General features: G+C 30.5%; 1 protein-coding gene across 1 annotated transcript; it reads left to right on the top strand.

Moving 5' to 3' along the window:
- Nucleotides 1–1254: 1254 nt before the first annotated feature.
- On the top strand, nucleotides 1255–10353 carry Phum_PHUM195250 (orphan nuclear receptor nr6a1, putative; the record flags this gene model as incomplete). The annotated part of the gene is given in 13 exon segments (XM_002425341.1): nucleotides 1255–1354; nucleotides 1436–1544; nucleotides 2641–3302; nucleotides 3316–3371; nucleotides 3533–3771; nucleotides 4808–4956; nucleotides 6292–6359; nucleotides 6733–6770; nucleotides 6867–6981; nucleotides 9282–9416; nucleotides 9504–9767; nucleotides 9870–10190; nucleotides 10273–10353. 13 exon segments carry the CDS (start codon nucleotides 1255–1257, stop codon nucleotides 10351–10353), a joined length of 2337 nt encoding a protein of 778 aa, XP_002425386.1.
- Between the last annotated feature and the right edge of the window lie 889 nt (nucleotides 10354–11242).

Genomic DNA, 11242 nt, shown 5'->3' with positions numbered 1-11242 from the left:
TCGATTATTCTTTGAAAATGAATTATTTTCCCGTGTAATTATTTATTATTATTATTATTAGAAGGCGACGAAGGGCAAAAAAATCGTCTCTCTCTCGTGCAAAATTTTTCGTTTAGTTTAAAAACATTTTTTTTGTAGAAAGGAAAAGTTTTATTTCGTTTCATTTGACCCATTTAAATGTTATCAGTTGATATTGATAATGAAACGCAGTCGAAAGTTCCATGAAAAAAAAAAAAAAATTTTTTTTTTTTTCTGGGTCAAAAATTCGTCATTTTTTAAAAAATTTGTCTACATGCCTACCAATTTTTTTTTTTTTTTTAACGACCGAATTAACTTATCAGTTTTTTTTTTCTTTTTCGATTTCGGGACAAAAGTTGAAAAAAAAGTTTCCTTTGAGAAAAAAGGAAACTTTTTTTTTCTTTTTGATTTTTTTCTTTTTCTTCCTTGCACCTGTGCGAATAAATTATTTCATATTGTTTCATGTTTGATTCGAAGGTATTGTGAGAAACCTTTTTCATGCGTTGGAGAAAAAAAAAGGTTGTCGAAGGGGGGGGGGGAATTGTTAATCAAACCTGGTTAAAAATCTAAATAAAAAAAAAATATTCATTGACCAGGTGTTTCGTAATAATTAATTCAACCCTTTTCAAGAATATTGTACCTGTAAAAAAAGGTTTATTGTACCGTTAGACAAATATTTGAATGAATTTAATAAAAAAAAAAAAGGAGAAGAAGAAAGTTTAGATTTGATGATGAGAAAACATTTAAAAAAAAAAAAAAAACCACCCTTAAACACACACACGAGATTTGTTTTAAAAATAAATTAACTTCATCTCTTTAATCTCTCTCTCTCTCTCTCTCTCTCTCTCTCCCTCTCTCTCTCGCTCTCCCTCTCTCTCTTATCGTTAAAGCATCTAAAACTTACGTGTTATCATAAACGTTTATTAAATACGTCGCAAAAGTTTTTTTTTCATTTTTAATGACAATTTGAATAAAAATTTTTTTTTTTTTTTTCTAATCACACGAAATCGGCCGTGAACTCAGAATACCAAACAACCGACCAAACGATTACTATAATTTGACCTGATTTATATATATCGATAAGGGAAAAAAAAAGATTCAGAGATTTTTTTGTTTTGTTTTGTTTTAAATTTGATATCGTTTATTAAATTTTTTTTTTAAAATTTATTTTGCCAAAAAGAAATTGTCTTTGGGTAAAGTGTAAATAGAAAAAATTTTCTGTTTTTTTTAGGAATTATGACTCTCACCAGAAATCCGTGTGAATTGGACACGATGAGTCTGTTTCAAGACCTCAAACTTAAGCGGCGCAAAGTGGATTCACGGTGCAGCAGCGACGGTAAGTCATAATTATATATATATTTTAAAAGTTTTTTTTTCTTGTTTTTACTTAACAAAAAATAAAATATTATTGTTTCAGGTGAGAGTGTTGCAGAAACTAGCACATCGTCTCCAGATATGGCAGGTCCTCCATCTCCTTGTCCAAAATTGACATCACCAAGTCCAGAACCTGAAACGCCGAGAAATAGGTAATTATTGTATTCATATATACGTACGTGTACTTTTACACGTTAGGGTGTTGTAAAATTATGAGAGAAAGTTTAAAAGGATACAAAAAAAAAAAAGTTAATGGTTTTTTTTTTTCATTTATTAAATTTCTCTTCCTGAAACATATTTTTTATTACATATTAATAAGTTATGTATATTTTTGCCATTTTTTAATAAAAATGTTTGTTTGACAAATTTTTTCCTTTTTTCTTTTCGTTTACAAAAAAAAAATTGTTTTAGGACGCCAGACATAGACTATCATAGAAAAGCTGTTGATAACCGTGATCCACCATCTGTTAAAGAAGAAGGAGACAACAGTGTTTTCGACGGAGGAGGGACCGATAGAAAAATAGAAGAAATAAACGATGATAAAAATAAATATGTAGATGATAATGATGAGAAAAAAATAATTAAAATGGAAACGTCGTCTGTCGAAAGTAAAAAAGTAACAATTTCTAGAAACGATGGAGAAAACGAAACGGATGATTGCAATAAAGCAGCATCTGGAGCAGGAGCACCAGGAGGAGCGGCGGATGATAAAATCACAAAAGACATTAAAGTAAAACAAGAAATTGTCGCTCAACAAGAGCAAAGATCTCAATTGCAACAAGAGGAAAGGCGACTTGTCGAAAATGATGATAAAAAAAGACTGCAAGAAGAAATATTGCGCGAAGATATAACTGATAAAAAAATTTTAGAAAGATCGCAAGATCACGTAAGAATTGAACAAGTGTCAAGGGACAGAGACAACGCTCTGACTCGTGAACAAGAAGACATTGCACGTCAGCAGCAAGAATCAAGAATTCAAAGATTTCACGATGGATTAAAAATAAAACAAGAAGGAGAATGGAATAATTCTAATCAATCCCTTAATGCGATTAATGAACAAAGGCGGAATGCCGTTATGACAAGTGATCGTGGTCCAGTTATTGAAAGTCAGGAACGGCAATGGCATAATCCCGTATCGGAAAGATGGCACAGTTCTTTAAATAGTGACCGTATTAAATATTTACCGGTACAGAATGAAAGAGTGATAGTGGAAAGACAACAGCAAAATTCTCCTGGTGTTATCGAAAGGGTAAGACTTAGTCCCGAACAGCCTAGAATTCGTAGTAGCCCAGAACAGAGAATTAGACTTAGTCCCGAGCATCCCAGAGTGACTTCTGAACAATTAAAATTACGTTTAAGTCTCGAACAATCTCGAATTCGCCTTAGTCCCGATCAGCAACCCAGAGTGAGACTTAGTCCCGATCAGCAACCCAGATTAAGACTCAGTCCCGATCAGCAACCCAGAGTGAGACTCAGTCCCGAACAGCAACAAAGATTAAGTCCCTTAATTCAAAAAGGAAGTCCGGTGATACAAAGGTCGATGAGCGGGGGAGAGCAAAATACTTCTGGGGGCGTTTTGAACATGATATCTCCGGGAGCTTTTTGGGTAAATTCCGCGGCGAGTGGTCGAATAAACGGTGTGAGACCCGAACTCATCGGAGGTAATGTTAATATGAATTTTCCCGTAAATTCACAAAACTCTGACATGAAACCTCCGCGACCGGTTTCCACACCCGGAACTCCGACCATGACGAGACAAACGCCAACGGTCATCATGGGCGAGGCCGGCGGAGTTCGTACAATGATTTGGTCACAGCCCAATCCATCTTCACCGGCGGATCACCAAAATCAAAATATGGCTGCGTCAACTTCAGCTATAAATTGGTCGACTTCGCCGCAATCTAGTGCGGGTGGTGCTAGTAGTAATAGTAGTGAAGAATCAGCGGCGCAACTTTTACTTAATCTCGGTCAACCCGAACGTCAACAATTACAGCAGCAACAACAACAACAACAGCAACAGCAGCAACAACAACACCCACCTCAACAACAACAACAGCAGCAGCAGCAACCACCGCCACAACAACAACAACATCAACAACCGCAACAGCTTCAACAGCAACACGGCACACATTATTCACAGCCTTTAAATATGGAAAGATTATGGGCTGGCGATCTCACTCAACTTCCCGTTTCTCAACAAAATCAAGCATTGAATTTAGCGTTACCACCCGGAGACTGGCCTCGAGATGGTAGACCTCAGGGAATAACCATAATCGGTGAACCCAAACATGATCCAGAAGACGACGAACAGCCAATGATATGTATGATATGCGAAGACAGAGCAACAGGGCTTCATTACGGCATTATCACGTGCGAAGGGTAAGAAAATAAATATATATTTTTATTAATTACAATAACACACACGTGAATATTTATAAATAAAGTATAAAAAAAATCTCGCCGCAGGACCGCCTTCCTCCCCCCAAAAAAAAAAAACTTCTCTTATACTAAAGCCCAAAAAAAAAAACGGTAACGGATATATCAATCCTTCTATGAATCTACTTAACCGAATATAAAATAAAATTATGGTGGCGGGAAAATATTATTTATACATAAGTAAAAAAATAAATTATTTAACTCAAACGCGGATCACAAATCATTTCAACGATTCGAAAACATTTTATTTCATTTAAAAGACGTAATTTTATAATAATAATAATATTTAACGTTTAAAAAGAAAAAGTTATTGTTTTGTTTTAGTTTTGTTACAAAATTTCATTTTATTTTATAAATTAATTAGTTTGTCTAATCATCGAGAGATTAAAATTTCTTTCGAGTGAAACCTTAAGTTGGTAACACTGTTAGTCAGTAGTATACACATTAAACAAAACAACCTGTAAACGTTATAGCAAAAAATTCTTTGAGACAAATTTACGACAAATGACACAAATGTGATTCATAATCAAATAAAAAAAAAATAAATTTTTACGTTCAGTCATTCATTCATTCATTCATTCATTCATTCATCGTGAATGAAATCAATTTAATTATTTTTTTTTAAAACCCAACTATCAAATTTATTTGTTTTCTTTTTTTTCTAACAACACCAAACGATACATAAGTTTTTTTTTATTAACCTTGTCGATTTGAACGATTTATGTAAACGATATTCGAATCACAATTAAATAGTGATAATATATAATATATATTATTAATCGGTTGAAAACAATAAATAAAGGTAAAAATTATCAAAAGTTTCATTATCGATAATGATAATTTTTTTTTCATTCAAAAAAACCATCATTCACACGCATATTATTACTATTTATATATATAAATTGACGTGGAAGAATGGTAAATAATATTCTTGTTATACTATCTTGGTACAAGGAAAGGGTTTTGGGTGTTGTTTTAGATGTAAAGGATTCTTCAAAAGAACTGTTCAGAATAGAAGAGTCTATACATGCGTTGCGGATGGAAATTGCGAGATAACAAAAGCTCAAAGGAATCGATGTCAATATTGCCGTTTCAAAAAATGCATAGAACAAGGGATGGTATTGCAAGGTACGTAATAACTTATTATATATCCAAAAAATCGTTTTACGTCATCGATACCTAATTTATACCTACATCCGCCCCCCTTCGTCACTCACTCTCCTCCCCTCCACCCCCCATATGTCTCTCCCTATTTTTACTTATTTCACTTTATCTAAAAATAATTAAAATTAATAAAATGCATCATCATTAATTAATTAATAATTAATGCCTTGTTTTATATATTAATAATAATAATATTCGACGGTTATTTTTTTTTAAACAAAGGAGCAGAAGACAAAGCAAGAGATTATTTAAAATAAATATTATTTTATGTTATTATTATTATTTTTTTTTCTACAAGAATCTGATTCATTTGTTAAATCAGGAATGAAACGGAAATACCATTGTATAATTTTAAACGAGATTTTTTTATAGGAAAAATGATCGTGGCAGGAGTCAAAAAAAAAGGGAGACTGACAGAGTTAATCGCGCGTATCGGCGTAAGAGACAAACGTTTTTTTTTTTTTTTGTTGTTAAAATGTGTTTTGTTGTTGAGGTACCGGGTACCGGGTAGACGACAATAAAGTCTAATTTTTTCTGTTTTTTTTGAATAAATCATTTTAATTATTTTAAAAAAAATGGGTAAACGATAACGACAACATTAACATAAAATCAATATTATCATTATTATTTTTTTTTTATCATTACTGTTGGTGGTACCTGTATTTTAAGGTGCATCCATCATTTATTATAGAAATTTTTTTTTTCTCTCTTTCTTTTCTAATAATGCTTTTTTAATAGTTTTCGGAGTAAAGTATTGTTTTTTTTATTTATTTTGTTACAAGGATTTTTCCGTCGGTAAGTAAAAGAAGTTGTTGTTACTATTATTATTATTATTATTATTATTATTATTGAGATGTATACAAAAAAAAATTGCCTTGAATGTATATATATACGATACTCGTGATAATTGGTGCACTTTTAAAAAAGAAAAATTATTTATTACGTTAGAAAAGAAAAAAAAACATCGAAGAAGATGATGATGATAATGATGATAATAATAATAATATTGGAAAACGATGAATAGGATACTTAAATTATTTAATTTATTTATTTAAAAAAATTTTACTTGTAAAAAGCATGACTAATTTTTTTTTTAAAAAATGAAATCATGTTATTCCGGTTGATTCACGATGACGACGACTACGACAAAAACAACAAGAACGGAATTATTATTATTATTTTTTTTTCTGTTGGAAAATTCTTAATTAAAAAAAAAAAAAAAAAATCATTATTATTATTATTAATGAAAAAAAACATTCACTTAAATTATTTTTCTTGTTATTTTTTATATAATTGCAGCCGTACGAGAGGATCGAATGCCTGGAGGAAGAAATTCTGGAGCCGTTTATAACTTGTACAAGGTATTGGTATAGCTTACTTTTTATTTTCATTTACCTTTTACATTTTTCCGTTCCTTTGTTTTTTTCCTTTGTATCAAGTTTTTTTTTTTTTATATTAGATTTTATACGAACGTGTGTGAGTCAATCGAAATGATTCAAATTTGATATTGCATACACATACAAAATTTTAAATTTTACCGGTCAAGAAACAAGGACGACACTCCCTCCTCCTCCTCTTCTTTCTCCTCCTCCTCTTCTTTCTCCTCCTCCTCTTCTTTCTCCTCCTCCTCTTCTTTCTCCTCCTCCTCTTCTTTCTCCTCCTCCATGACTTATTATGCATTAATAATAATAATTTTAACGTTACCTATTGAAAATATATCGATTGATTTGCTTGTGGTAGATGCGAGAGAGAGATAATAAGTTTTTAAATGTAATTTTGTAATTGTTAACATATTGAAATTCTTTCTTTAATAAGGTGAAATATAAGAAGCATAAAAAAAATCCAAAAAACGGACAAATGAAGGGAGGAGGTAGCAACAACAACGAAAAAGGAAATCAACAGAAAAGCTCCATATCATCCGAGCAAACCCTCCCCTCACACATCGTAAATGGTACCATACTCAAGACTGCTCTAACAAATCCAAGTGAAGTAAGTTTTTCTTTTCTTTTTCCTCTTTTTCTTTTTCTAATTAATGTAAAATGTATATATAAAACATACACCGGGGATTTTTGTCGTCGCAATTTTAAATATTATTATTATTATTATTTATTTATCAGAAAAAAATCAAAAGAAAATTTTACTACACTCACTTGATTATTTTAGTTAGTTAGTAGGTTTTTGTTTAATTATCGCGTGACCCGTTGAAGGGCCGGAAAAATTTAACAATTTATTATTATTATTATTATTATTATTATTAGTCAAAAAGGAAAGCGAGAAAAAAACCTGAAATACTTTTTTTTTTATTGAATGAATTAATTATATAAAATCGATCATCAAAATATCCATTTAAATAATTTTGGCATAATTTCCTGGAGTTTTATCAATAACATAGCAAAAGTCAAAACTGATTGATAATAATAATAATGCGTTGACAAAGGGGAGGGAAAGGGGAAGGGTAGGGTAGAGGAAAAAGGTTTTTTTTTAAAAATAAACCGCGTGTGTGCTAAAAATTATGTTTTCTTTATCGTTTACACGTACGTATATAAATCCGCGGGAATTTTTTTTAGACATTGACCATTAAAAGCAAACAACAAACAACAAACAAACAAACGAGTAGAGTGAGAAAGAGCAAATAATAATAATAATAATGATAGTAATAATAAAAGGAAAACAGCCATGACCAACATTCGTCGCGAAACGAGAAAATTAATAGTCACGTAACAAAAAGGTACCTTTAATAAAATTATTATTGGTAAATAAGTTTTTTTTAGAATTTATTCGGCGGAAAATATGAGTTCAACGTTCTTTGATGGTTGCACCATCGATTGTGTTACATTGTGGACGACGTCAATGTCGTCGAGTGAAAGTGAAACAGATCGTTAAAGGTTAACCTAACTCGAGTTCCGCTTACTTGTAAAAAAAAAAAACCAAATAATGCCAAATTTTTTTTTGTTAAAACGACAGCGGAAACGGTCATGCTAATAATAATAATAATAATAATAATAATAATAATAATAATAATAATAATAATTTCGAATAATTCGAACGGTTATGAAAAAAAAAAAAAAAAAAAAATTTCACTTTTCATTTTAAATCATTTTGACGGTTATTTAATCGTCGCCATTTTTCCTCGATTATCGATTATGAAGATTTAAATTATAATGAAAAACCTTAACGGGGGAAAGGTTGGAGGGGGAGGGGAAGAACAAAACAAAAATTTAAACGAGATTGTATAAATAAATCAAAAGGGTTTTTTTTTTTTTTTGTATTAAATCCCCCGGGAAAATAATTGAAATTTCTGAACGTATTTCATTACGTCATTACCAAAAAAATATTTTAAATATTTTTTCTGCATTATCGAACCTACGTGCGTTTGTACATTTTCAAAAATTATTTTTTTCCCGCGTAAAAAAAAATGACGTCGACAATTTTCTTCTTATAAATAATATATAATCGATTGTAAATTTTTAAATTATTTTAATACCGTTTGTTTTGTTGTGATGGAAAATTTTATTTATATCGAACGCGTTTATTATAAAATTTTCACAACATCCGCATTTGTAAAAAAAAAAAGAAAAATTTCCTCGAGGGGGTACGTGATTGATTGTTTTCGTGTAATGATGATAACACGATGATATAAAGATGTAAAAAAAAGGAAGGAGAAAAAATTTTTTAAAAGAAAGTGAAAGTTGTTGTTAACGTGCAAAAGTATATTGATAATAATAATAATAATAAATGTTATTTATTTATTTATTATTCGTTTTAACTTTCTTTTTGGTAATTTTTTTTTTTTTCTTTCGAATGAAATTAAACGGATCGTAAAAGAAAAAGAAAAAAAATTTAGATATAATTCATCATCAACAACAACACGTATTTAATAATAATAATAATAATAATAATTTCCTTTTTTGTAAAAAAAAAGAAAAGAAAAGAAGAGAAAGGTAGGAGGAAGAAGGGAAGCAAAAAAAAAAATATCGTTTTCCAATACAAAAAAAAAAATCATTAGAAAGTTGTTGTTTGTTGTTGTCATCGTCGTTGTTTTTTTTTGCAATATCGTAAAAGAAAAGTTATTATTATTATTAATTGTTAAAAGTTAACACAAAAAAGAAAATACCAAAAAAAAAAGTCTTCCTTGTTTAACAGATTTTATAAAAAAAATTTCCGCTCATCGGAGATGACAACAAAGCAAGAATTTTTTTAAAACCGGGGAAATCCCCCGCGTCCTCCCCACGGGTTTCTAACGGAAAGGTTAAAAATGTAAACAAAAGGATTTTTTTGTTTTTATTTAGGTGGTTCACTTGAGACAAAGATTAGATAATACAGTTAGTTCTTCAAGAGACAGAACTTTTCCTTTAGATACAATTCTAAATATGATTCAAGCTCTTGTTGACTGTGATGAATTTCAAGATATAGCGACTTTGAGGGTTTGTTTTACTATTATTATCATTATCATTAACATTTATTTACTTTATTCCACGGTGGTAAAAACATCCATGTTGTTTTTTTATTAGAATTTGGAAGACTTATTAGATCACAAATCGGATCTCTCGGAGAAATTATGTCAGATAGGAGATTCTATAGTTTACAAATTAGTACAGTGGACGAAAAGACTTCCTTTTTATTTGGAATTACCGGTCGAAGTTCACACGCGACTTCTCACACACAAGTGGCACGAACTTCTTGTTTTAACAACTTCTGCATATCAGGCGATACACGGAGTTCATAAACTATCGAGCACGAGCACGGCCGGACAGGAAGCGGATTTCACACAAGAAGTAATTTATGTTTACCTAATAATCCGAGGCAGCGGTGTCGGTGACGGCGTCGGTGAAAATTTATATAATTTTTTTTTTTTTGTTGAACTTGTTTGTCGACAGGTTTCGAATAATCTTGTCACATTGCAAACGTGTTTGACTTCGATGATGGGACGACCCATAACTATGGATCAATTGAGACAAGATGTCGGTTTGATGGTGGAAAAAATAACGCACGTAACGTTGATGTTTCGACGTGTTAAATTAAGAATGGAAGAATATGTTTGCCTTAAAGTAATAACAATGTTGAATCAAGGTCGAGGAGGTTCAAACGAATTGGAAGCAATCCAGGATCGGTATATGATGTGCCTGAAAAGTTTTGTCGAGCACAGTTTTCCACAGCAGCCCGCGAGGTTTCACGAATTACTACTTAGATTGCCAGAGGTACGAACACAGCCGACATTTTTTTTTTTCTCAGATTTTTGCCAACAAAAAAAAAAAACTTTTTCATGTTTGCTTGTTTCAGATACAATCGGCGGCATCGTTGTTGTTAGAAAGTAAAATGTTTTACGTTCCTTTTTTATTAAATTCAGCTATCCAAAGGTAGTAAATGTGGTTTTCCGAGAAAAAAATTTTTTTGAATTCAATCGAATGGAAATAAAAGGAAAAAAATGGATACAACACAAACACACACGCGCGCGTCTTTGAGAGGGAAACATATAAGGAAACAGCGTAGATTTAACGAAGAGGAATGATTGATTGATTGATTGAATGATTGAATGAATGAATTATTCTCGAAGACTTCGATGGATATAAATTTTTTTGAAGGATTTAACCGACCAATATTATATATAATTGTTGCCTTTTTTCAGTATGTATATAAATTTGAGGATAGAATGGATAAAACAATTAACTAGTCATAAACACGTAAACATTTTTAAAAAAATTTTCATTTAAATTTTCTTCGTCAAATCATTATTATCATTTTTTATAATTTTCTTTTACGTTTAATACGGTCCTTTGCGTGTAAAGTCTACCATAGTTATCAAAGGCAACGGAAAATTGTTTTATATCGAGATCTCAAAGGAAACAACAACAATATTAAGGATGATTGAAACTCATCCTGAAGTAAAAAAAAAATTTTCTTTTCCCTCGCGGTTTTTACTTCTTTACCTCAAAAAAAATAATAATAATAATTTTACAGTTAAATAAAAAGAATAAAAAGAAGAAAAGACAAAAAAAAAAAAAATTATTATTTGTGTGCAGAATAATAATAATAATTAGGAATAGTTGTAAAGTATTTGTTGAGATGAGTTATATTTACAAAACAAAAAAAAAAAAAACAAAAAAAAAAAAGTTTTTGTTTGATTTAATTGAAAACCAGCCGTACTGCCATTTTGAATAGGATAATAAACTTTGCCAATTTATGATTATTCGAACGTGTGAGATGACACCAAATAATAATAATGATTAATTTTTAAAATACTTTTCAATTT

Source organism: Pediculus humanus, genomic scaffold, assembly GCF_000006295.1.
Source record: "Pediculus humanus corporis 1103172107544 genomic scaffold, whole genome shotgun sequence".
Classification (NCBI taxonomy): domain Eukaryota; kingdom Metazoa; phylum Arthropoda; class Insecta; order Psocodea; family Pediculidae; genus Pediculus; species Pediculus humanus.
This window is presented reverse-complemented; position numbering and strand designations above follow the sequence as displayed.